The 27046-nt window shown below is 40.6% G+C and overlaps 1 protein-coding gene across 3 annotated transcripts in view; it reads right to left on the bottom strand.

Moving 5' to 3' along the window:
• Positions 1-27046, bottom strand: part of SLC18B1 (solute carrier family 18 member B1) — a 104740-nt gene that overhangs the window by 42095 nt on the left and 35599 nt on the right. Inside the window, exons 11-14 of one of the 3 annotated variants that reach the window (XM_043510986.1) lie at positions 26534-26608; positions 19282-19375; positions 19127-19176; positions 18255-18883 (exon numbers count right to left, since the gene is read on the bottom strand). In XM_043510986.1, the coding sequence (XP_043366921.1) occupies positions 18817-18883; positions 19127-19176; positions 19282-19375; positions 26534-26608 (286 nt within the window). In that variant the 3' untranslated portion in view covers positions 18255-18816. Of the gene's footprint in view, positions 1-18254; positions 18884-19126; positions 19177-19281; positions 19376-26533; positions 26609-27046 lie in introns of those variants that run through there. The other 2 variants (XM_043510985.1, XM_038396272.2) reach the window with 2 other exon arrangements.

The raw sequence follows: 27046 nt of genomic DNA on the forward strand, positions 1-27046 counted from the left end.
AAGGTAAAAGAATCACCTCTGTAAAATCAGCATGGAAAATACTTTACAGGATATTCCGATTCAAAACACAGAGGATCCCCCTCTGGGCAGAACCTTCAAGTTACAGAAAACAGGAATAAACCTCCCTCTTAACACAGGGAAAATTCACATAAAACAAAAGATAAACTAATCTGCCTTGCCTGGCTTACCTATACTGGTTGCAATATTGGAGACATGGATTAGGATGGGTTGGAGAAGATGGATTTCTGTCTGGCCTCTCTCAGTCCCAAGAGAAAACACACACATAAATAAAGAGCACAAACAAAAGCCTCCTCTCCCTGCCCCAAGATTTGAAGGTATCTTGTTCCCTTATTGGTCCTTTGGGTCAGGTGCCAGCCAGGTTAGCTGAGCTTCTTAACCCTTTTACAGGTAACAGGATGTTGCCTCTGGCCAGGAGGGATTTTATAGCACTGTATACAGAAAGGTAGTTACCCTTCCCTTTATATTTATGAAATTCCACTTTTAGGATTGGATTCTCTTCTCCCTTATTCTGACATAAATCAGGATTATCTCCACTGAAGCCCATGGAGTTACATTCATGTAAAACCAATATAGTTCAGAGAAAAATTGAACCTGCAGTTCCTAGAAACTACCCTGAGCACCACCACACAGGGTTTGTAGACAGCTCACAGGAGTCACCCATCATCTCCCATTAGGACCCTTTAGAAGTGATGCTAAAAAGTCACATAATCTACTGGCACAGACAGCTGGTACAATTGGCTATGAACTTTCTATGCTGATATATAACTTTAAGAAGTTAAGCATGTACTGTTATAGAAAAGATGGAGTCACTACACTAGCACATGGACTCTTTTGTACTATATTTAAAAATGAAATTATCAAAATAGTTACAAATATTTATAAAATTATAACTTTGGAATTGGCACTTGACACTAACATGTGACAAGATGAATAGTCACAATCTTTAATTCTCTTTCAGGGCTAAAGAGAGGCAAAACAAACCACAAAGTGGCTTTATTGCTTTTATTATGCCCATAACAACTTTTTCAAAAGTCACCATGTGATTTGGATCCTGAACCAGAGGGTATGTCGAACTCATGCCTTGGTGCTCCAGGCTCTTTATAAATACTGTCACTCCTTTTAACCATAGGGGCTAGCTAAAAATTAGTAAATTGTTTCAGTTAGGAGGAAATATTGGTGGTAGTCAGGGATTCTTTGATGCAGTTTTGTTTATTACAAAGATGTACAAACATCTGTCTCTCTCTAAATGCAGAAAGAATCAAATAGCAGGAAACAGCATCTTTTGCTCATGGCTCTTTTCAGCCTGCCCCCCAATCCAAAAACTCTTCTAAGTTTTCTTCCAGGGTCATACACTATGCTTCCAGCTTCTCCTTCAGGCTCTTTGTGTGGCTCTCTCTTCTGCCTACACACAGGCACCCTTATCTAAATCAATATTCAGCAAAACCTCTCCTGCCACTCAACCCAAAACTCCCAGGTAAATTTACAACCCCTTTTGGCTATGATTAACTTATCCTTACCCTAACTGAAGGGTACGTTCATACCCAGTATCAAAGGTTTGTGATCCAAGCAGTCACCATACCGCTCAGCATAACCACCTCCCCCTGTTGTAACTCCACCCAACAGCCTGATAGTGCTCAAAATGGTGACACCTTATATGACCCAAACAAAAGAGAAAAACTATTTAACAAATTAAAAATATTAGGTTAACTATCTACAACTATGTACAGTGTGTTTCTGTTGGGCTTGTTTCACATCTCCAGCTCAAAATTACTTTTATTCCGACCCCAAATCTCTTGGGACTTTTCTATTCCTGGACTTCCTTACAGTGTGTTCCTAAGGTGTGTCATTTGTTTCTGTGGAGCTGGATGGCTAGGACAGCCCCCTCACAACTTTCCCAGCCTCAACTTCTACAGCTACATTCTCAGTTTCAGGGGCAGTCATGCTTATATTCTGTCCCGTCCCCACCCCCCACCCCGCGATACCTCTTTAGGTGCTTTTATGGATAATTTTGGGTTTCATCCTGGGACCCAACTGTGTCCTTTTACACCATTTTGTGTATTAGGTCAATACTGTACAGGGTCCCTCCCACAGTTTATCCAATTTCTTCTTAAGTTTCGTGAATCCTTCATGCAGCATTCTTCTCCCACCTCCTATACAATATTTCAATTTAAACCTCTTGATGTGTAGCAAATTAGAGCTGGGTTACTGCGACCTGTGACATACAGGCTCATTTGTGGTTCACTACTCTGTCTCAGCAATTCTTGTCAGGCCTGACATATCATGATACCAGCCTGTGAGGTGTAGTGAGTATTTATCTAAAAGGTATATCATTTGAAAGCTACCACACCCCACTGGTCATTAATGTCACTGAGATGTATGTAATAACTCTGTAGATGAAATTATAGCTTCTCTCTGATATGTCCTGGAGACTGTAAACTGACCAAGGGGGCAAAAATATGTTTCTTCTATATAAAGGGGGAAAAAAATATGGTGGTAGATGCCCTGTTCAGGTAAGACAGTTCGGACCTGTTGCCTCCAGTTCACTCAATGGCTAATTCTCCTGCAGCTTTGCAAGGGGGGAAGATGTGGCCCTAAGAGCAACCTAAAGCCAGAGGTTCACTGGTATCAGGTAATGAGTTTCAGCTGGCTTGACTAATTCAATGTACCTCAACTCAGTGTGGTTATATAATCTGTATCTAAAAGAATCATATAATAGGTCACTGGAAAATTAATAATTCCCTGATCATTAATATTCTTGCATGATGTAGATATGTGGTATGTATAAAGCGTTTTGTTTTTTATGGGAATGACTAAAATGTGTTTAACCACTCAGGTCAGGGGAGTTGGTAGACAGGTCTGCCCTAGACAAAGGAATGGGCATTTCCTCCTCTGACCAACCCCGTCATCAGGCAGACACAATGTAGGACCATTTACATATAAGGTAAAGAAATCAAATCAATCTATCTAACAAGTGGGGAAGAAACAGCATGGGGTCCACATCCCAGCAAGATAGAGAAGCTTGGTCTGGGTTTCACTTTTCAAAAAAGTGCATTTCAAAGGTTTACTGGTGTATAAATGTGGGTGGGGGTGGGAAGGGACAGGACACTGAACCTCAAATGATAAGCAACTGAAGCAGCTGATTGTATACAATATTAGTGTATTATAAAGTATTGGAGTGAGGCTTTATGAAACCCCGCTGATTAATATCGTAAATGGATGTTTAACACTATCAGGAATCATGAACATTAATTGATTTTAAATGTTACAGTCTATGTCCAAACAGAGGAGATACAGGTCTCTCCAGGACAGCAGGGAACATTAGTATTTATCTATCTTATATGTAAATTGACGTATGGTGGAAATTAAACAATGGAACCCCCATTTACATACATGAGGATGGGAAGCCCACAGGAAGGAAGAACAGCATGAGACCATCTTGTCTCTTGAATAAAGTCATTGAACTTTGAGAGACACGAACATCAGAACAGCCATACTGGGTCAGACCAAAGGTCCATCTAGCCCCGTATCATGTCTTCCGACAGCGGCCAATGCCAGGTTCCCCAGAGAGAATGAACAGAACAGGTAATCATTGAAGTGATCGATTCCTTATTGCCTCATCCCAGCTTCGTGCAAACAGAGACTAGGGACACCATTCCTGCCCATCCTGGCTAATAGCTTCTCATGAACTCTCTAATTCTGTTTTAGAACCCTTTTTTAGTCTTGGTCTTCACAACATCCTCTGGCAAGGAGTTCCACAGATTGAGTGTTGCATTGTGTGCAGAAATACTTTAAAACTTGCTGCCTATTAATTTTCATTTGGTGACCCCTAGTTCTTGCATTATGTGATGGAGTAACAACACATCCTTAGTTACTTTCTCCACACCATTCATGATTTTATAGACCTCTATCATATCCCCACCTTAGGCGTTTCTTTTCCAACCTGAAAAGTCCCAGTCTTCTTGATCTCTCCTCATAGGGAGGCTGTTCCATACCCCTACTTTTGTTGCTTTTTCTGTACCTTTTCCAATTCATCTCTTTGAGACAGGCAACCACATCTGCATGCAGTATTCAAGATGGGGCATACCATAGATTTGTATAGAGGCAATATGATATTTTCAGTCTTATCGATTCCTTTTCATAATGATTCACAACATTTGTTAGCAAAGACAGAAGCCATTTATGCATCCATCCCTAGACAAACATGAGAGGCCAGCGCTCTTGCAAGCTGAGAAAGATGGTACTTCAACCACGCAGGGTTCAAGTCTCTGGAAACTGAATATAGGTGAGAAATCTGCTTAGGCAAAGAACTTCCAAGACGACAAAGGAAACTAGCACCTTGTACTTCTGTGGAAAGTCCTGACTGAAGAAAAAGCCATCTTGAACAAAGCTTGCATCTCACTAGATAAAACTTAGATTTTAGATGCATGTTTTCACTTTTCTCTCTTTTACTTGGCATCATTTACCCTATGTCCTATTGTTAATAAATGTGTGTTATTATAAACCAACTCAGTACTGTGTTCTAGGGAAGGACATATTTACCCCAGCTATTTAGTAAGCTGTAACTTGCTTTTGTCTCTTTAACAAGCAATTAACTTCTTATTTCTCGGAGTAGTCCAAGTGGGGTGATACTTCAGGGCACACATCTTAGGGAAAATTTGGGATGAAGGGTGTGTTGGGGTCATCTTGCTGGTTGTAAACAAGGCTGGTGGAAGCCAGAGTGGGGTAGTAGACAGGCTGCTGAAGTTGGAGCTGCTAAACCAGGGCTGTCTACCACCCAGACACATGCTTGAAGGCTAGTTATGAGCATCCCAGGCTGGGAAGCTATAGCAGCAGGGTATTTACAGGCACACAGGGTACAGAGCAGATGGTGATACAACCCTTCGTTGGTCTGGATTGCATGCAAGAATGCCATGACGGTCACCCAAGTTGGCTGCTAGAAATCCCCCTTTCAGTCCTTCCAGCCATCAATTTGAGCTACAATGTGGAATTGAGCCAAAGAGCTTCCCAGGAGTTTTTTTTCCCCTCAAAGATGGCTCTTGCACATCCCACTCTCTCCCCTCTGAGCCTCTGGGGTTACAAATGGGGTAGAAAGCTATTGTAAATATCCAGTCCTTATCCAAGTCCTCTGGCTAGCTCAAGTCTCATCCAGGTGGCTGCCTTCCCTTGTGGTCTGTGATCCTTTGATTTCTTTCTGGATCAAAATTTTCTGCTCCTTAAGTCCTTGCTTCAACTCTTCTCAGTTAGCAGGTTCCAAATTGGCCAAAGCCTGTTTGGTCTCCACTATTTATTGGTAAAACTTCTGGTCGATGGCCGTCAGATTGTTGGTCACTTCATCAATCCATTCTACTATTCCAGCCCGAGTGTGTTGCAGTTGTATTTCCCAGTCTGTCCAGGCACTTTGTAATTGCTGCTCTAACAGGGAGTTCTTCTCAGCCTGCAAGTCCCCTCTGAGGCTTTTCTGGGAAACCTCCAGATCTTGTTTTAGGTCTTGCTTTAATTCAATTTTGTCCATCTTTAATTTCTGAGAGAGCTGCCATCATTTGCTTCAACATTTATACCAGTTCACAATCTCTCTCCTTGGAAATGGGATCCCACTCTGAACACTGTTACACCTGTTTTGACCCAAGCAGCTAGCCAAAAATTTGGGGTCTAGTAGTAGAAATTGGTGATTGGACTTTCTGTAGGAATAATTAAAACTGTATCAAAGAAACACCCGAGTCCTGTGTCTCTGAACACAGAAGGACTCAAACAAACAGCTTCTTTGCTCAGAGCACCAAAACAAACCACAGTTTTCAACCTTCACCCTGACTCACAAATCTCTTCCCAGGTTTCTTCCCAGGTCATATACTAGACTTTCAGTAGATCCTTCTGGCTGTTCACTTGGCTTACACTGATCCTCTGTGTTCTGCCAATTTTCACACTCTCTCTCTCTCTGACCCAAACAATATTTTGCAAAAGCTTCTGGAAGGTTCAAATACTCCTTCTGTTTTAGGGGGGGGCTTTTCCTTACAATTATGTTAACTGAAGGGTGCATTCACACCTATCAATCTTAATGAGGCTTTAACTTAACCCATAACGAGATTTCACCCAGGTCATAACAAAAGAAAGTCTGCATGCATTTTTCATTTTCATGTCCACTACATGAAAACACAAGACTAATAATAATTTGCTCTAGTATATATAATCTCATGGACATAAATAATACCCTCAAATGCTCAAAACACCCTGGAAATACTCATTCCTGACTTTGGTACTGTATATTTGTAAAGGCCTGTGAAATATTTTTGGCCCTTCCTTCAAAAGACATAACTGCTTCCTGTTCCTTGTGATCACATCTCTATGAACAGGGCCAGCCCAAAGATTTTAGAAAAGCTTTTACACAAGATGATGCTTTGGTGGGTCTCCAAATCTAAATGGACTAATTTTATGTACAAAAGACGGAGGCAAATCTTCCATTTGTGCTAGGGTCTGTGCACAGTTAACATTTAAAATGTTTTCAAGAGTCATTTGTCAAAATAAGCTGGGAATTTGGGAGTCAATGGATTGCCAAGTTGTTAGAGATTTGGGGTGCATTTGGGTGAATATTAGCACTTTATAAACCTTAATTAATCATTTCTACATTCCTGTGAAGTAGCATTCTCCTCCTAATTTTACATATAGGAAATTAAGGCTATGTTTACCATACCAAGTTTCACTGATGTAAGTTGTGTTGTTGTACTGCCAACAACATCTGTATATCCCTGGGATATATGCATGCTTGGCTGCTTGTGATGGCACTGCACATACCCACCAAGAGTGGTGGCATCTATAGAAAAAGTGGTGCACTACGGATCGGTATCCCAGCGTGTCCTGTGCTGCCATCCAGTGCAATGCCTTATGGGATATTTTCACAGTGCTTTGTGGGATACTAATGATTCGCCCACGGATTCCTGGGAACTAGGAGTCAAGTTCCCACACAAGCTTCTTTACCTTCCTAGGTTATTCAGGAGCAGGCAACTCACACCTGTTGCCTGGGTGCCTTATGTCATTAAGGATAATGGAGATTCGTGGGAGGGGTCCCATCTGAGATGGGGAATTAGGTGGAAATCCTCTAGTCATCCTTCTGCAGAAGTCGTCTTACTCATATGAATATTTGTAGTTGGTGGTGCCTCCAGAGAGACAGACTGTACAAACCTATAGTTATGCCTCAGTTGCCTCCAGGAACAAAAAGTATAAATATTTATACAGGCAATAAAACAAACAATTTTATTTAAAAGTTATCTGAGCAACATACAATGGCAAATGCAGTGGATTAATGCAGCGTTAGTTGTTAGAACTGTATGAAGTCAGTAGGTAGCACTTCTATAGTTCAGCTAATGGCTGCAGCTTTCAACAGCAACATAAACCTAACCAACACTCTTATCATTATACACAGATCCACCCCATTCCTAAGTGCACCGCCTCCTTTAAGTTTATAGTCCTGGGCTCTCCTTCGTGCATTGGCATGCTGGAATTCAGGCCAGTGCTCTGTAAGTCTGGCAAAGGCAATTTAGTTGAAATAAAAAGGAGTGAGGCGATTTTGAACTGTGACCAGTTTAGGATTGCACAGTACTAGCTGGTAATACAGATTGTTATATCAGAGAGCAATAGCCTGTGAATCTGATCATACAATGAATCTCTCCCTCTTTTCTTTAGACTTAAATGTAGCCACACAGCCTTAACACTGCATCTTCAGCACAGAGAGCATAGACCCAGCACTAGCATGTTGTCAACAGTAGCTCAGTCTTAACCCTGGTCGCATATCTTCAACCCCTGCAATTCAACAAAAGGGCTCCATCACAGCTTTTCTTTGCCCAAACCACAGAAAGGAGCAGCAACTCTCAGTTTCTGACCTGGGAAGCCCAGTTCAGTTCCAAAGGGCACCCACCAGGGGATCTGTAGTCCTTGAAAGTCAGTGTCTACTACACAGAGGTTGGTCTAATCAGAATATCTCGGATAGAATTCAGAGGATCCTCAAATAAAGGCCTACACCATTTTCTCCATCCCATAATTTTTGATTTGTTTTTATAACTCCCACAGTCCTGTGCTCTGCTTTTTAGCCTCTGCCATCTATGCCATCCATCTATCTATGGAAGAAGCATGGACTTTGCAGAGCTCAATGCAGTTCTAATGACTGTTTCCAATACAGGATGCACAATTCTCATGTGTTTGTAGGACTTCAGGTATTATAATAACCAGAAAACAATTTGACAGCTTCCTTTATTTTATAATCCTTTCCTAATTCTAGTAACCTGTGCAATGGGACAAAACCAGGAATGACTTAAAAAGCAAGGAACTGAAATTAGAAGGTCTGAAAGTCTTTCTTTGAAGACTTTCAAGTTTAACTGATTTTTTTTTATGGGTTTGTTTGTTCAGTAGTGTTTTTGTAAATGATTATTGTTTTAGCACTAAGACTTATAAAGTTATTGGGACTATTTCCCCTTAAATACAACCTAATATCTATTAGAATGAAGCTACTCCCCCATCTTAGAAGTATTTCTTTTTCATATTTGCGCAACATAAATTATTGCACTGTGACATTACAGAACATCTGTTAAGGCCTGATAACAAGGGATGTCAGTTTATGCTTATTGGACTTGACTTTTACAGTGCAAATATTTGTAATAAATATACACTTTGATTTCCATTACAACACAGAATACAATATATATATGAAGGCTAGCTAGCCAGCCCAGTAGAAAAACAAGTAGGGGGAAAAAATCACAGCAGGATCTGATTACTCTTTACCTTGTTACTTATTTATTCATGCCGGGCTAAAGCCTTCTGCCTTAAATCACACAAGCAGTTTATTTACTGAAGTAGGATCGTTTGCATGAGTAAACCAAATAGGATTTAATGGAAGGCGATAAAAGCTGAAAGGAGCCAGAACACCTAGGGACAACATTTTAATATATAAAACTGATTTTAAAAATAGCTGATACAATTAGACAACCTTGAGAACAATATTTTAGTTATAATAGTACGGAAAACTAATTAACAGCATACCTTCTTTAACCTGTTTGGGCCCAGAATCATTTTTAAGATTAAAAAAAGCCCCAGAATATTAAATTCTGAAGTTGCACAGATTACCAAGATTATACAAAATAGGTGAGAATAATCTAATGCTAATGAAAAACCCATCCGAACCGAGCTTTCACCGTCCATTCCAGACAATAAATTAGCTTTATTACTAAAATCACACCAAATACACTGCTCCAAAGTGGCACAGAGGATGAAAATGATACATACACTACAGCTAACTGGGAGCAACAGAATACTTATGAAAAAACAGAACATACTGACCTTTAACTGCCCATTCTGGGCAACAAAGTAGTTATGTATTAATAAAGCTACTAGAGCTGTTGATTAATTGCAGTTAATTCATACGATTAACTCAAAAAATCAATCAAAATTAACTGCAGTTTTAATTGCGCTGTTAAATAATAGAGTACTAATTGAAATGTATTAAATATTTTGGATGTTTTCCTACATTTTCATATATATTGTATTCTGTGTTGTAATGGAAATCAAAGTGTATATTATTTTTTATTACAAATATTTGCACTGTCAAAATGATAAACAAAAAATAGTATTTTAAATTCACCTCATAGAAGTACTGTACTGCAATCTCTGTCATGAGAGTGCAACTTACAAATGTAGATTTTTTTTGTTACATAACTGCACTCAAAAACAAAACAATGTAAAACTTCAGAGCCTACAAGTCCACTCAGTCCTACTTCTTGTTCAGCCAAATTGCTAAGACAAACAAGTTTGTTTATCTTTTTGTAAATGTAACGCTGCCCTCTTATTTACAATATCACCAGAAAGTGAGAACAGGCATTTGCATGGCACTTTTGTAGCCAGCATTGCAAGGTATTTACATGCCAGATATGCTAAACATTCATATGCCTCTTCATGCTTCAGCCATCATTCCAGAGGACATACTTCCATGCTGATGACACCCATTAAAAAAAATGTTAATTAAATTTGTGACTGAACTTCATGGGGGAGAATTCTATGTCCCCTGCTCTGTTTTACCCACATTCTGTCATATATTTCATGTTATAGCTATCTCGGATGATGAGCCAGCATATGTTGTTAATTTTAAGAACCCTTTCACTGCAGATTTCACAAAAAGAGGGTACCAATGTGAGATTTCTGAAGATAGCTACAGCACTCAACCTGAGGTTTAAGAACCTGAAGTGCCTTCCAAAATCTGAGAGGGATGAAGTGTAGAGCATGCTTTCAGAAGTCTTAAAAGAGCAACATTCCAATGCGGAAACTACAGAACCCAAACCACCAAAAAGAAAGAAAATCAACCTTGTGCTGGTGGCATCTGACTCAGATAACTAACATGAACATGTGTTAGTCCACACCGTTTTGGATTCTTATCGAGCAGAACCCATCATCAGCATGGACGCGTGTCCCCTGGAATAGTGGTTGAAGCATGCAGAAACATATGAATCTTTAGTGCATCTGGCACAAATATCTTGTGATTCCGGCTACAACAGTGCCATGAGAATGCCTGTATTATCTCCTGCAAATGTAAACAAACTTGTTTGTCTTAGTGATTGGCATAACAAGAATTAGGACTGAGTGGACTTGCAGGCTCTAAAAATTTACATTTTATTTTTGAATGCAGTTTTTTTGTACATAATTCCTCATTTGTAAATTCAACTTTCATGATAAAGAGATTGCACTACAGTACTTGTATTAAGTGAATTAAAAATACTATTTCTGTTTTTTTAATAGCGCAAATACTTGTAATCAAAAATATAAAGTGAGCACTGTACACTTTGTATTCTGTGTTGTAACTGAAATCAATACATTTGAAAATGTAGAAAACATCCAAAAGTATTTAAATAAATGGTATTCTATTATTGTTTAACAGTGTGATTAATCGTGATTAATTTTTTAATCTCTTGACAGCTCTAAAAGCCACCCAAAATACTCAGTTTCGACACTGGATAAAGAATTCAAATATTGCATATAATACAACTAAATGAAACTGACAAATACCGCTTGGAGAAAAAAAAAAAAACACTAATCTTCGGGTGCCCATTCCAGTCAGTATATCAGGGTATCCAGAACTACATATTGTTATCAGAGCAATAAATATAAAGGTAAAGTGGGCCTATACCAAGAAAAAAACCCTAAATTTTAACCCACACAAAGAATTCTGGAAGTATCTTTATTGAAATTGATTTAATTTATAAGTACCCTAAAATCTTTATTCTTTAAACTTGGAGAACATTTATGGTGGGAAATATTTTAAAGAAGATACTGGTTACTTCCAATTAATGTTGTTTTCCACCTAAAGGTGAAAACCCTTTGTTGTTTATCAACAAAGACGGCATAAGCTTCTTACATACATTTACAAATATTTTGTACCTAAATGCAAGGTTTCATATAACAACTGCCTTATATTGTTGTATGAATAGCAAGATGTTTTATGTACAAATATAGCAAAGTAATTTGATGCTAGACTAATTAGCAATGTAAGAAGCCATTTAAGTGTTGAATATTTATATTAATGGGGAAATTAATTACTGACAGTGCACAAACAAACCCTCACTCAATACAGGAAAACAATTATCTCAGAAAATGAACTAGGGGAAAAAAAAGAAAAAAAAGAGAAGTTTAAAATTTGGACCTTTATGGCTGCAATACGAACAAAGGCAACTACAGAAATGTTGCACATTCATTAAACAGACTATATATGGAGGAGCTGAAAGTGTAATCTAAGCCAACCCCGAAGGCCTGGAACCTAAGAAATAGTGCCAGTTTAAATCTAAACAGGCACAAAAGAGGTGCATTTTCCTACAATTTCATGAAAATAAGAAGAGTATAAAAGACTCTGAAGTGAGCACCTCGTATTTACATCCCCTGCTACTCTGCTAGCTGAAAAGCATTACCCAATACAACTTATCCATCTCTCCAAGCAACCTGCCACAAATCGATAAGAAAACAGAGAAGACTCAAGAAGAAACCAACCCAAAGACACCTGCCCAAAATTTTAACATGGGTTGATAAAAGAAAGTTAAGTAAGACACTGCCAAGGGTTTAGATTTAAACTTGTAAAATGATTTTATTGGGATATTAAAATGCTATTGGAACTTAAGATACTAACAGTTTCTCTTGTTAATCACCAAGTGGTTAGACCATGTATTCTTGGAGGAGATGAGGGCTAAAGATTGGTAAACAGAGGCAGAGTGAGATTTAATTGTATTTAAGATTCTTAATATTGGTTAATTGGCCCCTTTAAGACAGCTCCTTAAATGGCTTCTTCTAAGTAACTAATTTAAATAATTTTCTTCAGTTATAAAATTGTTTAATTTGCTGGCTATAAACTGACATTTATTAAAAACCAACAGGTCCACCTGCCCTGAAATCTCAGGAGCGCAATCTCTGTTAAAAGCTCTCCACAAAGTAGCATACACTAAGGAGTGTAACGGAAATAACCAGTTTATAATTTGTGTTCAATACTTTCTTTAAATAATAAAATAGCATGATTAAAACTTTGATTATTTTGCTTGGTGTTAATCCTGGTATCTCCTAAGGTATGTTAAAAAAACAACTGTAGGAAGGACTAAATAATGGAGTCACTCCCCTGAATTGGCAGTAAGAGAAACAATTATTCAGAATACACCTATTCCCTTTCTTGTTTCTGTAAGCTCATTTTTAAGTAATTTTCAAAGGAAAAATTACTTGGCATCCAACAATTTTAAAATCCCCTTTCAACTCACACATTTCATTTTGACCTTTTCAAACAGAGGGAGGCTCCCCATCCTGCCCTGCAGCCAGAAAGCATGGGCTTCCGAGGACCCAGGAAGCTTGAACTAGTTGCAGGCCAGGTGAGCAACTGCCTGATTTCCAATAGAATTGTGTCTAACACACCACCTTTTCATGAAACATTTTGATTTTTGATAAAACTGGCATTTTCCAACAGAAAAATGGTTCCATCATGAAGTTTCCCACTAGCACTACTGACTGGGGGAAGCAAAGATGAAAATTGCAAATCTCAGAAAAATCCAACATCCTTTCAGCCAAGCTTCTCAGTGTACTGTGAAGAGCTGTCTTGTGTAAGATATCCGGGGTGGAAAAGTCAGTCAAGTTTTGGAAGCAGCTGGTGGGTTTTAAAATTATACCCACAGCCTCAACAAAAATGTCTGTGTACAGGTATGAGTTGTCCTGCACCAAAGAGTCTCATTCAGAACTCAATTTCAGAATATTTAGGTTAAAAAATCATTGTTTGCGATAGGCACCTAGAAACAGGAAGAACTATATGATGCCAAGATGGAGAAAGAGTCCCTGACAACCTATCAAACAGGGTTATCAAGAGCAAGCGGTCAAAGAAGGGTGTGAGAGATAGCATGCTTAAGCGGCTAGACCAATGGTGAACAAAACATCCTAATTTTCTGGAGGTGTTCCTGTAGATAATACTGAAAACAAGTTTCAGAGTAGCAGCCATGTTAGTCTGTATTCGCAAAAAGAAAAGGAATACTTGTGGCACCTTAGAGACTAAGGTATCACTGGTTTCATTATAATAAGCCAGCTGACCAACCTGCCACTGGTCCCACAGTCCATCACCCTACGATCCTCTTCGAGCATTTAGATTAACTTGGGATTTAGCTTCTGCTGAATTCAAGACTGGTATCAAAGGCATACAAGGGATTTGAGCTACCCCAGATCCCAAAGCACACAAAACCAGAGATTTGGTGTGATTCATAGTCCGGCATGCACAATGGGGAATCACTGCAAATGTGCCTTTGAAGAGAGGCAGGGAGCATTGCATTGGAGCAGGTGGCAAGAGCTCCCCCACCCTTCCCATTCCCAGAGAGAGAATAAGGCACAAATAGGAACCACATGGGAAGAAGCAGAGCTGGTCAAATTTGGAATTTTTGTTCCATAGAACATTACAACATATTGGAAAAAATTCATTCTGTTGGAAAGTTTTTGACCAGCTCTAGTGAGAGGTTCCTTACCAAAAAAGGAAACAATATAAGTAACACTTTGGCATCCTCCTGACTACAAAGCAATATCCAAACGAAGTGTAAGTTAGTTATTACTGCATGTTAATAGTACAGCTGGGGACAGGGAGTCTAAGGCTGAGAAGCAGGGCTGGCCTTATCATGAGGCAGCCGCCTCAGGTGCCAGACTGGTGGGGAGAGGGACACCACTAGGACCCAGAGTGCAGAAAATTATGTCTGGTGAATATATATTCTCTCTGCTCTAGATGCACAGAGATGGTGGAGTGCTATGCTGGAGGAAGGAGGGCACAAGAGACATAACAGGCAGGCAGGAGAAAAGGTGAGAGGCAATAACAAAAAGCAACAGGAGCTGCAGGGAGAGAGAGGAGGAGCAGCCTCTTATGTACCTCTCTAGCACCCCCAGGAGCCTGGACTGATTAACACAAGCTTCTCAGGGAGCTTCCTGTTTCCTGCTGCTTCCCTGAACCCACTGGAGGAGAACAGGCAGTCAACTGAAGTAGTAGGAGTCAGTTAGTCCCTTAAGACGTGAAAGAAGAACACACCCCTCTGGGGCAGCATTCAGAAAAAAAAGAAAGCAAGCAAAGGAAGCTTTTCTATCCAAGCAAGAAGGAGCTCTCCTGAGATACATAGACAAAAATGTTCACGACAAGCCTTCCAGCCCCAGTGAGGATGTGAGTGGTGAGGAGATGCCTGATCTTCTAGTTAGTCAGAGTGCAGGTGCCATGGCAGCTACTACAACATCCATTTCTCTGTCTCAAATGGATGTAACCCTGCACATTCCTGAAGAAAAAAAAAGTGTAAATCAGAGAAGAGTGTGTGGTGGAGGCGCAAGAAACAGCTGCTGCTGAGTTTAGTTCCTTAAGTCTAGATGATCCAGGACTGTGTACCTACTTGAGCAGTAGCCTGAGGGACTTCCTTGTACTGCATGGGCCACAGCAAGTGAAAAACTTCATGTTCCACAAAGACATTGAAAATAGAAGTTTCCATCCAACACATTACTGGTGTGAAATCCCCAATAGTGACAAAGTGGAGAGGCCATGGCTTATGTACTCAAAAACCCAGAATGCTGGATACTGTTTTTGTTGCAAACTCTTTCAGTTTAATGTTCCAGCCACATTGGGTTCTACAGGAATAAAGGACTGGAAAAATCTGGCTAGAAATCTAGCATGGCATGAGAAGGCAGCAAATCACCAGAGAGCATTCCATAGGCAGAAAGAGCTTGAGACGAGACTAAGGTTAAAGGCCACCATAGATGATCAGCATCAAGAGAGGATTGCATCAGAGTCTCTTTACTGGCAAAATGTTCTGAAAAGGCTCATTGCCATTGTGAGTATGCTTGCTACCCAAAACCTAGCACTGCATGACATTTCAGATCAGCTGTATGTGCCAAACAATGGAAACGTCCTTAAAATTGTGGAGCTGATGGCTGAGTTTGATGCTGTATTCCAGGAGCTTCTAAGAAGAGTCACCACCCAAGAAATGTGCACACATTATTATCTTGGAAAAACAATTCAAAATGAGATCACACAATTACTGGCAACAAAGGTCAAACAGAAGATTGTGGCAAATCTGAAGTCCTCAAGCTATTACTCTGTTATTCTGGACTGCACGCCTGACATCAGTCATACGGAACAAATGGCTTTAATGGTGCATTTTGTAACAGAACCTGGTGAAAATGTCCCTGAAATGGTGACCGTCAGAGAGCATTTTCTAGAATTTATAGACTTTGATGATACTACAGGAGCTGGTATGACAAATGTGGTTCTTCAAAAGCTGGAAAATACGGGAATTGCGATAGGTGACATGAGAAGCCAGGGCTATGATAATGGTGCCAACATAAGAAGAAAAAACATAATGGTGCCAACATGAGAAGAAAGAGGAGTGCAGACACAGATCCAAAAGTTAAACCCTTGAGCTTTTTTTGTCCCATGCAGTTCTCATTCATTGAACTTGGTGGTCAGTGATGCATCAGCAGCTTCTAGTGAGGCTGCTGAACTTTTTAATGTCATTCAAAGCATCTATGTCTTTTTCTCTGCTTCAACTCATCGATGGCAAATTTTGAAGCAACATCTGGGAACATCCTCTCTGACACGGAGAGCCATATGATGGGAAAGTTGAGTGGAGGCAATAAAGCCTATCAAACACCAAATTGGGAAGATAGATTATGCCATAGTTGCCATTATGAAGGATAATGCTATGACAGGAACTGTTCATGGGAGAACAGTGGCAGAGGGAAATGGAATCACCAGAAACATACATAACTTCAAAATTTCTGTGTGGCTCAGTGTTGTGGCATGACATACAGTTTGAAATAAATGTTGTAAGCAAGAGACTCCGAGGTATTGACCTTGATATATCTGGAGCAAACAACTGGACAAAGCAAAGTCATACCTACAGTCTTACCAGTCAGATGAGGGATTTCCAAACATTCTGAAGAGTGCACAGAAGTTGGCAGAGGAACTTCACACTAAAGCTATTTTCCCATTCATTCAAGAATACAAAAGTCACGAAAAAGACGACATTTTGATTACAAGGCACGGGATAATCCCATAAGAGACCCTAAATAACAATTCAAAAAGTTGAATTATTTAACCAGGTGCTAGACTGTGCAATACAGTCAGTTGAAGAATACAGCTGAAGGAACACAGCAGTATATTTGGGATGTTGTATGATATTCTAAAACTGCACACTATACCTGAAGAAGACCTACACCAGCAATGCAGGGCACTAGGGACACAGTGTTGACACATGATGACATGCGTAATATTGTTGCAAGTGATTTAGGTGATGAACTGAAAGCCCTTTCAAGATAAATTCAGCAGGATCAACTCCAAAGGCTGTTCTGGAACATATGTGCACAAATTAGATGACCACACTCTTTCTAAATGCTTTTGTTGCTCTGCACATACTTCTTACACTTCCTGTAACAGTTGCCAGTGGAGAGCGCAGCTTCTCCAAGCTGAAGTTAATAAAAAACACATTACGTTCCACAATGACACAGGAGAGGCTGGTCGGCCTTGCAACTATCTCAATAGAGCATGAGCTGTGGACCTTCAATAGGAAGCAGTTCAAATCTTTGCAACCAAGAAGGCTCGGAAAGCACCACTTTGATTATTCAAATAGATAAAAATGCCAATGTTTACTATGCAGACAAGAAAAGTTACATTTGCTGTTCAGGCATTTGAAAGTTAAGTGTTACTTAACATTTTTGAACAAGGCATTTTAAGTTGTTAGTTCTCCTTTATTGGGGTAGGTAGCAGAGCAGTACCATGAGAGTAGAAGAACAGAAAGAAGGCAGAATTGAGACCTTTCAAAGTTTTGGCCTAAGCGAGGGGGCAGGGGATGTCATTTGAGCTCCCCGCCTCAGGTGCCAAAATGTTGTGGGTCGGCCTTGCTGAGAAGGTACCATCAGAACATAGCTCCAGAGATCAGGAGTGTCCATGTCACTAGAAGTCCTCAGAGTTGAAGCTAAAAAAGCCACCAAAACCACTCCCCTCACTCTCTTCTCAAGTAAGGGTGCCAAAATCTCTCCTAAAGAGACAGAGGAAACCCCCACAGCTTCTATAATACCAAAATCCTTAGCCAAGAGAAAGGGCCACATCTCCCAGTTCAATATTGCGACAGTTGTGATCAGCCAAAGTGCTTAAAATCCTCTTGGTATACAGCAAAAATGCTGCTGGCAGGTCAATCTTAACAAAACACCCCTTGAGTTTGGAACTCACTCCCCTCACTCCTAATTGCCTTCAGAGCCTATTTGTTTCTCCAAGACTTTGGGGAAGGCTGTGGTAGGGGTGGGGTTTATCATTAGAGTGCTACTGGCTGCTTTCAAGAGGTGAGGCTCACTGGGTGCTCCTGATACAAGTTATAGTGCTTTACAGTGATGGCAGAGTGCTCAGAGCTTTTTGAGACAGGAATCTTTCATGTATTTTTTATATATTGAAGAAATAAACTCTGCTATAATTGCAGAGGTAAGTGGCCCAACTGGCATCCACTAGTAAAACAGACCCAAAGTCCACCCAACTCCATCTTCATCATAAGCCAAATTCAGTCCTAGTCTAAATAGGCCCACCACCATACTACTTTAATATGACCCACTGTGTAAATTCAGCCCTCCCACTTTAGCCTTTCCTTCCCACTCCTGAGTTTATTAGGATGACATGGGAGATTGCAGACTTCCTTTCCACCCTCACTTGTAATCTCATTTGGCTAAAGAAATTCACAGAATTTAGAAAGAAGAAGTTAATTGGCTTTATTTAACAGATCATTGCGCTCACTGATTCACCATTTCAAAATTCCCTTTGAACATCTTGTATTATGATATTTTTAACTACTATCTTCCCTTTAAAAAAGGAAAATACACACACATTAGTGGAAAAAAATGGTAGTGACAGACTATCTGGAATAGTCCCCAGCAGATACAAATACAAAAAGTAGAACGTCTTGAAATAAAATTCTTTCACATTGGACAAAACCACTCTTCAGAACACTGTACAGTGAACGCAGATAAGCAGACTGACATCTGATAGTTACCAGTTCAACCAATGCCCAGCAGGAACATCCGAAAGAAAGGCATTCGATATGTAATATCCAAGTTTCAGAACAGCCCTGGAGCAATGTATTGCAATTACAAATAAACCACAATTCATTGTGCATTATGGAAAGATACCCCGCCGCCCCCGAGCTCTAGAATTATGCAGCATTGCACGTTTGTGTGTGTGTGTGAAGTCCACTCTTCTCATCACTAAGTTAACTATAAAAATGAACAGTGATCCAAAAATATTTCTTGCTACGTCTCACTTGCCAAAAGGTGAACTCTTTCTTCATTTGTGCCTGGAGGAGTCTGCAGGCTGGATCTGTTTGAGTGGAGGGGAAGGGAAAAGAAGGAAAGGCAATATGTGACAGAACTTCTGGATACTTTTTGCATACATAATGCTAGCATTATTTAACAAAACCCAATCAAAAAACCCAAACAAATACAAGTGTAGTCTGTGCCCCCAGAAGTCTCTTTCCTTACTAAGTTGATTTTGTTTTCTCTTTAATGAAAGCCTTTTAAATCTGGTTGGAAATGGATGTAAAGAATAAAAGTTCCCCAGTACCTTCTTCTTCGTGAGGCCTCTAGGATATAGAATATTCCAATAGCTAGTCCCTTTAAAGAAATGGCCACCAGTTATTACAGTTGTAATATTTGTGTTATATTTTACAATTGCAGTCTGCAATAAAAGCAACAAGCAAGAATACTATCTTTACTTACACTTAGTAATGCCCATCCTCCTTGTATGGCGGCAGCCCATTCAAACCCCAGCCTCTCATTTAGGAATCCACCTAATGTTGGTCCTACAAAACCTCTAAAAATATCAAAGAGAAGTATGGGTACCTCAAAGAGAAGAGATTACAACATCCACAGCTAAAAGAGATTCTTTATCACAATACATTGAGACAAGAGGTTTCAGATCTATAACTTATGTACAGATAAAAGAAAAGGAGTACTTGTGGCACCTTAGAGACTAACACATTTATTTATTTATTTCGTGAACTACAGCTCACTTCATTGGATGCTGTAGCTATGAAAGCTTATGCTCAAATAAATTTGTTAGTCTCTAAGGTGCCACAAGTGCTCCTTTTCTTTTTGCGAATACAGACTAACACGGCTGCTACTCTGAAACCTGTCATTATGTACAGATAGCACATCAGCTGGCAGACATCTATGGAGTAGTCCCATGCAAGAGTGGTTTGACATAAGGACTGTCAGTGTAGTCCATGCACCAAACTGAGGTTTTGTGAAGTGATGGGGGAAAAAAGCGAAGCAGAATATAAAACTAACCTATGTTTTCAGACTTGTGTCCTATTGTCTCCTTTGTCCATGCAGAGTCCCACTGATTTAAATGGGACCATGCCCAGGTCTGTGCTAGAACTCAATGCAGGAGTGGGGCCTTGTGTTCAAAGGTAGACTACTTATACAGGGGCCTGGTTTTCTGCGGTGCTGAGAACCTTGCAAGGTCCATTGATTTCCATGTGAATAGTGCGTGTTCAGCTTTTTTGAAAGCATAGTACAGCATCATTCTCATGCAATATCACAACATTATTGCTTGTTTACAATTAACGTCACTTCTTGTAAAAAGCTACTTCAGTTTACACAACCTAAAGACATATTTAGTAACAGGAGAGGACTGGTACAGGTGACCTTGCACTGCACACATATCTTTACTACATCCACCAGGCTGCTGTCATATACCCAGCATTGCTCTCAACTCTAAGCAGGACACCAAGCATTTCAGTCACTCAGCAGAGAGCATCCACTCTTGTTCCATTAAATCCCATCAGTTACTAATGATAAATCAGGGCAGACTAACACCCTGGAAAATGCTGTCCAAAGCTATGGTTTGTGCTGCTGTTGCCTGTGTGCTGCTAGCAACACAAGCAGGGTGGGCAGAGTACTGGCTGTGGCGTACCTCACGTCTTCCTCAGCTTTTGCTCAGTTGGTGGCAGCAACTGGATGAGAAACTCTGGGACCCTTCCCCTCTATCCAAATATATACTGGACTGGATTCAGGGGCAGGTGACCCAGGCAACTTGGACTTGGGACACTGGGCTCAGGGTGCTGTTTTTCTCATTAGTGACAAAAAGGGAAAATAGAATGTTTGAAGTAAAATGTTTCAGGTATTCCACACGTGGATTCATTTTTCACTAACCTCCTAGAATGTTCTGGACCTTTCTAGAATCTTGTGGAACCTTCCAGATTTTGAGAACTACATGTTCCTTGAACCTCCTAGAATGTTGTCAGCCATGCCCTCCTGGGTATGTAAGGAGCGGGGTGTCAGTCAGTGACATATAAAAACAAAGTGAAGTGAGAGCTCATCTGCGATATTGTGAACCTTGTTTTATTGTGTGATTGTGAAAGCATACTTATATTTTAAGACTTGAAGAGTGTAAGTAGCAACTAATAAAGGACATATTTAATGAGACACCAGAGATATCTATTGAACCCCTATCTAAGCAAAAATATAAAAAATACTGTTACTTCTTTTGCCATGCTTAACACGCAACGTTTGATGACTTTCTAAGACTGCAGAACAGACTTTTGCTCTCCCCAATATGGTCTGTTTTCCCCCATAGAAAATAAAAGATACCCCCAAAAGATGTCTTCAGGAGCTCAGTATAGGAAGTGAAAAGCTCAGTTGCAATCTAGATTGCAGCAAGGGGTAAATTTAATGGGAAAATATCTGAAACAGAACAATATAGACCTGGCTTTAGGTAGTAGCAATCGTCCCAGTGCAAAGAAATTGAGGAGCAAAACATAAATGATTGAAGTCCTATTACTAAGGAATTAACAGATTTACCTGAAGATAAGGAATGGAAATGTGAGGAAAGTGATGGAGAATCGCCCAGTTTTCCTGGAGGCATAAAGAACAGCAATGATAAAGAATGTGGCTCACATGAAAAGGAGCGTAATGTGAAAGAAAAAAAAACTAGTTTACATGAAAAAGGAGAGAAATGATAAAGAAGAATCAGCCTGGCACGATGACAGAAACAGCAGTGAGAAAAATTGCACACCGCAAATTGATACATCAGATCCTGCTTTATGGCCAGCAAACCTAAACTCTGCCAGTATTGATTGAACAATTTTGAATGGGCCGGGCAAAATTGAGGATATGATGTTTCCAGTAAATGGGCAGAAATGACATCTCAAAGTCACACTGTAAAAGAGTGCTCGAGAATGGTGAGAAACTATATTGACATGGGCTAGTTTACTCAAAATCAACTGACAAATTGTTCTGTTATTGTTGCAAAATATTTGACAAAACCAAAATAATTGTTTTGTGCTTTCCAGGTACAATTACCAGCATAATTTAGCTGATACTCTGAAGCAACATAAAAAATTACCCAGCCATTTTACAGCCTACTCCAAATGGATGGAGACTAAGTCCAGGCTCAAGCTGAATAAATGCAGACACACAGAAAACTAGCACATTATTAAATGTAGTAACCCAGCATTGGAGGAATGTGCACAAGCGTCTGATCTCAAATTACTTGCAAAGAATAATTTGGCTTTCTGGGGCTTGGCAGATATGTTCAACAACTTAATGGTAATTTCCTCCATTTGGTAAAGCTCCTTGGGAAATACAACAATGTCATGAGTGAGCACCTACATCATCAAATAGTTCATAAAGAAGCTATGGACCATTACTGTAGCAAAACAATTCAAAAGAATGGATTAATTATACTTAATGGATTAATTATACTTAATATATTGATGTGGCTTGACAAAGCGAAGTACTATGCCGTAATAATGGACTGCACTCCTGACATTAGTCACAATGAAAAGATATCATTTACAGTAAGATTTGATGATGATGAGGAAGGCTGTATCCAAGTAAAGAAACACTATCTGTTTCCAGTCTGTGGATGACTCTACTGGAAAAAGCTTAACAGAACTGTTTATGAATGTTTTGAATGAGAATAAAATAAAAAGTTTCAGAATTGCTGTGGCCAAGGCTACGACAACAGCATGAACATGAAGGGAAGAAACAGTGGCATGCAGGCAAGGATCCTGGCACTAAATCCAAAAGCTTTCTTCATGCCTTGTGGGTTACCATTCCCTCAACCTGATTGTGTCAGAGGCAGCAGCATCATCTTCTTTAGAATCAGTATCTCTCTTCAGAGTATTGCAAAGGATATACATCCTGTTTTCAGCATCAGCTATCAGGTGGAAGATCCTCATGGATAAATCTGACCATGAAGCTGCTAAGCGACACTCACTGGGAAAGCTGTATTGACATCAGAAGGCCAGTGAGCTACCAAGTGACTGAGGTTTAGGATGCCCTGATAGAACAGGCGCCGTTGAGCAAAGCCGAGGCTGGAATCCGACCCGAGGCACAAAGCCTGGCAAATCTGATAACGGACTTCAAATTTCTGATCTCAGTTGTGGTTTGGCACAATATCCTGTTCCAAGTAAATGTTGTAAGCAAGGCACTACAAACTCAGTTAATGGACAGCGCAACTGCTGCTACTTTGACAAGGAGCTACCTTGATTTCCTTGTGGCCTACAGAGATAACGGATTTAAAGGTGCAATCACTGCTCCCAAAGAAATGGCAGAAAACTTAGGAGTTGAGCCTGTCTTCAAGGAAACTCATATTCATTGGAAGAAGAGAGAGTTTGGTTACGAGGGGAGAGATGAGGTGATGGGAAGCTTGGAAGAAAAATTCAGGAGGGAGTTTTTTTGCTCACTCATTGATGCTGCTCAAGTGTCCATCAAAGAAAGGTTTGGACAAATGAAGTACCATGAAAAGACCTGGGGTTTTTTGTACACCCTTAGTAAGCTGCCAGTGGACAGAAAAACACTCGAACAATTGTACAGATCTTCACTGGATGCGGACACATGGGGTATGTTCAGATGTCAATGATAAAGACCTCTATGTCAAACTGGACAACATCCACCACATTTTGCAACATGAGAAGCGCTCTTCACTCCAAGTTCTCCGATTCATTAATAATGCAAAGCTGAAGGACACTTTACCTAATGTGTGGATAGCTTTGAGGATTCTGCTCACGCTGCCGATCAGTCACGAGTGATAAGCATAGCTTCTTGAAGCTCAGGCTCATTAAAATGTATATCTGATAAACGATGGCTAAGGCTGTGATTCTGCCATGGAGATTGCGGAAGTCAAGGATTCTGTGACCTTCCGTGACCTCAGTGACTTTTGCAGCTGCAGTGGCCAGTGAGGCTGATCCCGGTGCCAGCTGCTCAGGCACCCCGCAGCCAGCCACACTGGCCCTGGGGAGCTCCCACAGCAGCCGTGTCCTGGGGGCTCAGGAACTGCTAAGTTTTAGTCGGGGGTATTTATATAATAAAAGTCATGGACAGGTCACCGGTTTATTGCCTGTGACCTGTCCATGACTTTTACTAAAAATACCCATGACTAAATCTTAACCTTAATGATGGTCAATGAGAGACTGACATCGCTTACTATTTCATTGCTTGAAAATGCCATTGGCCAGTCTTTGGATCTCTGACACTGTGCTTCGGCTCATGAGGGCAAAGGTGAGAAAAGTGACCTTCTGAACTAAAGGACTAGGGAAGGGGTAGGCAACCTATAGCAAGCTGATTTTCAGTAGCACTCACACTGCCCGGGTCTTGGTCAATGGTCCGGGGGGCTCTGCATTTTAATTTAATTTTAAATGAAGTTTCTTAAACATTTTAAAAACCTTATTTACTTTACATACAACAATAGTTTAGTTATATATTACAGACTTATAGAAAGAGACCTTCTAAAAATGTGAAAATGTATTATTGGCACGCGAAACCTTAAATTAGAGTAAATAAATGAAGACTCGGCACACCACTTCTGAAAAGTTGCCGACCCTTGGACTAGGATTAACATTCTAAGGCTGTAACACTATTTAATATGGCTCCACCCAATGTTGGTGCACAGTTCAATTTTGTGATGTTAGTATACTTCAGTTATTCTAAAAATTAAAAAGTTTCTATAAGCTTAGAGGAAAACATTTTTTAATATATGGCATGAATAAATACAGATTTACAGATCCTAGCATGCAAACTGATCGTCTTATATGACAGGGATAAATCATGCAAATAGTGCATCAGGGTTGTGAAATGGTCTACAAATGCAAAATTATATTATATATATGGTATTCAAAAGTTTAACAAATGAGGGGAGGAGCACCAGAGGCACTCCTTGCCTGGGGCGCCATTTGGTCTAGAGCCGGCCCTGAACACACACACACACACACACACACACACACACCCCACCTCAAAATGCCAAATTAGCCACACATCAAACTGTCCAGACAACGAAGGGAAAAAGGTGGCAATTGGCAGGAGAGTGGAGGGGGAGACAGAGGGAATAGTGATGAGAACATCACTATATCCTTCATCTCAGGCACAAGCGTCCCTCCTTGCACTATTGGGAGGTTCATGGTCACGGCCTTTAAACTAGCACACACCAAGAGTTTTGATAGCCAAGAAGTAACCACACACAGAGGAAGTGCAGGCCCACCCAAACTTAGTCACCAACACTTATTTCTTGATGTGAAAGACACCACCATCTAAAGGAAGACTAGTTCAGACTCCATCCTGTTATCCCTTTCCTGCACATTTTGAGCCACGGCAGAACATGCCCACCTGGCAGCAATTAAGTAATGAGCCTTTGGTCCAAGGTTAACACAATGACAGGCATAAAAGTTAAGTGATTTTTCTTTATCAATTTGTCACTGGGAGACTGGCCCCTTTAAGAGGGAGCAGGGTCCCGCGCACCTGTGACTGACTACCTGCTACTCAACTAGGCTTAAGAAGAGGTATCCGGGAAACAGGAGACATGGAAGGGCTACCCATGGATCTTTCTCTCAACACAGGGAAAGAAGGGAGAAAATTACAAAGGGAGCAGCTGAAACGGTCCCTGAAGGAAGCTATTGGGAGCCTGGAAGCACAGTCTCCCCACCCCCTGTACGGGAAGACTTTGGCAAACCAGTAAAGTGCCTGAAACCACTATGGCTTATTGCTAAAAGCAGCCAAGTCAGCAGGCTTAGCTGAACAAAGGTGTGGGGGGAGGGGTACCACAGAGAGGGCAGCTTGACCCGCATCCTTCCTGATAAGGATTGTGTTGAAGTTGCTGATACATGCATTTTAGAGGAGCAGGATGTGCCCCAGGCATGTCTACTGGGGCCTCAAGGCTGCAAACTCTGGAAAAACCCACACCTGGTTAATCGATAATCAGAAGGAACCTCTCGCTTGACCATTGAAACTGCTTGCTTAACAAATTTGCTTTAAGGGACATGTCATTCTATTACTAATGTATAAATAAGGGGAAAAAGTTTGAGGTAAGGGAACTCTTCAGGCCTGGACTCTCCCTCTGGATTCATCTTGTGTTCCGGCAGTGTCTGCTGCTGTGCCACTTGAAAGCCACCTCAGCTTTGGTAATTATCAAGGGTTGGGGGTGTTTTGCTAACCTGTTGCGGATGGATGTGTATAAGTGCTTGAGACTAAGTAAAGTTTAGCTTTAAGTGAAAGCACTTGTGTTATCTTGTTTGTGCCAGCCATCTATCGGTCGGATGGCCGTGTCTCCCCTGATTTATTTCCTGACACCACCTTGCACAGAATAAAAGTTGCCAAGAGCTTTGGGTTGGAAGAACCCTGGGTAACACCCCCAAGAAAGAGGGCTATGCAACCCCTGAACCTGAGGGGACAGAGACTGCAAGCCAAGGAGGCTTTATTTTGCATCTGGGCAGAAGAGACTTTATTTCAAAAAAGTCTTTGGACTTCATAAAGTAGAACCCAAGCAGGGGAATTTCATGTTATACCTTTGGACTGTGTGGCATTCTTAAGGGGTCCTGAGAGCACAGAATATTGAGGTAGGACACTGACGAGTCAGCGGGGAGGTGCTACAGGGCAAACCAGCTCTTTTACACCCTTAAGCAGCCCAGCAACATTATAGTAACACAGAGCAACCAAAACATGAGAAGTTTATAGAGCATGACTGTGTACCTACCCAAGTGACCACATTGCACCACAGAGCCCAGACACCAGTCCCAGTGCACTTAACCCCTGCTCAAATCCATTCTCACTGGAGAAAGACAGACAGGTTATTTCCACTAAGTACACTACTTTCCTTTTAAAGTGCTCCATTCCTGGGGGAGGTGGGGAATGTCCCCTCCCCATCCCCACAGGGAAATATGAACTACATTAACCTACACACAAGTGCATCCACTACAGCACAGAGAAGTTTCTCTGTACAGAGGATCTACAAACTTCTGCCCCATGTTTTGCCTATTAAGCCATCTGGCACCACCTCCCTAGGAGAAGGAAGATAAGGACAATGTTAAGTGGGATTCCCAGCACTACAATGTAATCACCTTTGAGAGTGTGATAACTAGATATTCATGTCACACACAGTCAGTCTTGTGATAGGGCATAGGAGAAGGAAAGCTGAGAGATGGGTCTGAAAAAGGGGAAAGCCCTTGGTTCCAAGAAGAAATACACATTGGCTAAACAAGGAATCAAG

Source organism: Dermochelys coriacea, chromosome 3 (assembly GCF_009764565.3).
Source record: "Dermochelys coriacea isolate rDerCor1 chromosome 3, rDerCor1.pri.v4, whole genome shotgun sequence".
NCBI lineage: Eukaryota > Metazoa > Chordata > Testudines > Dermochelyidae > Dermochelys > Dermochelys coriacea.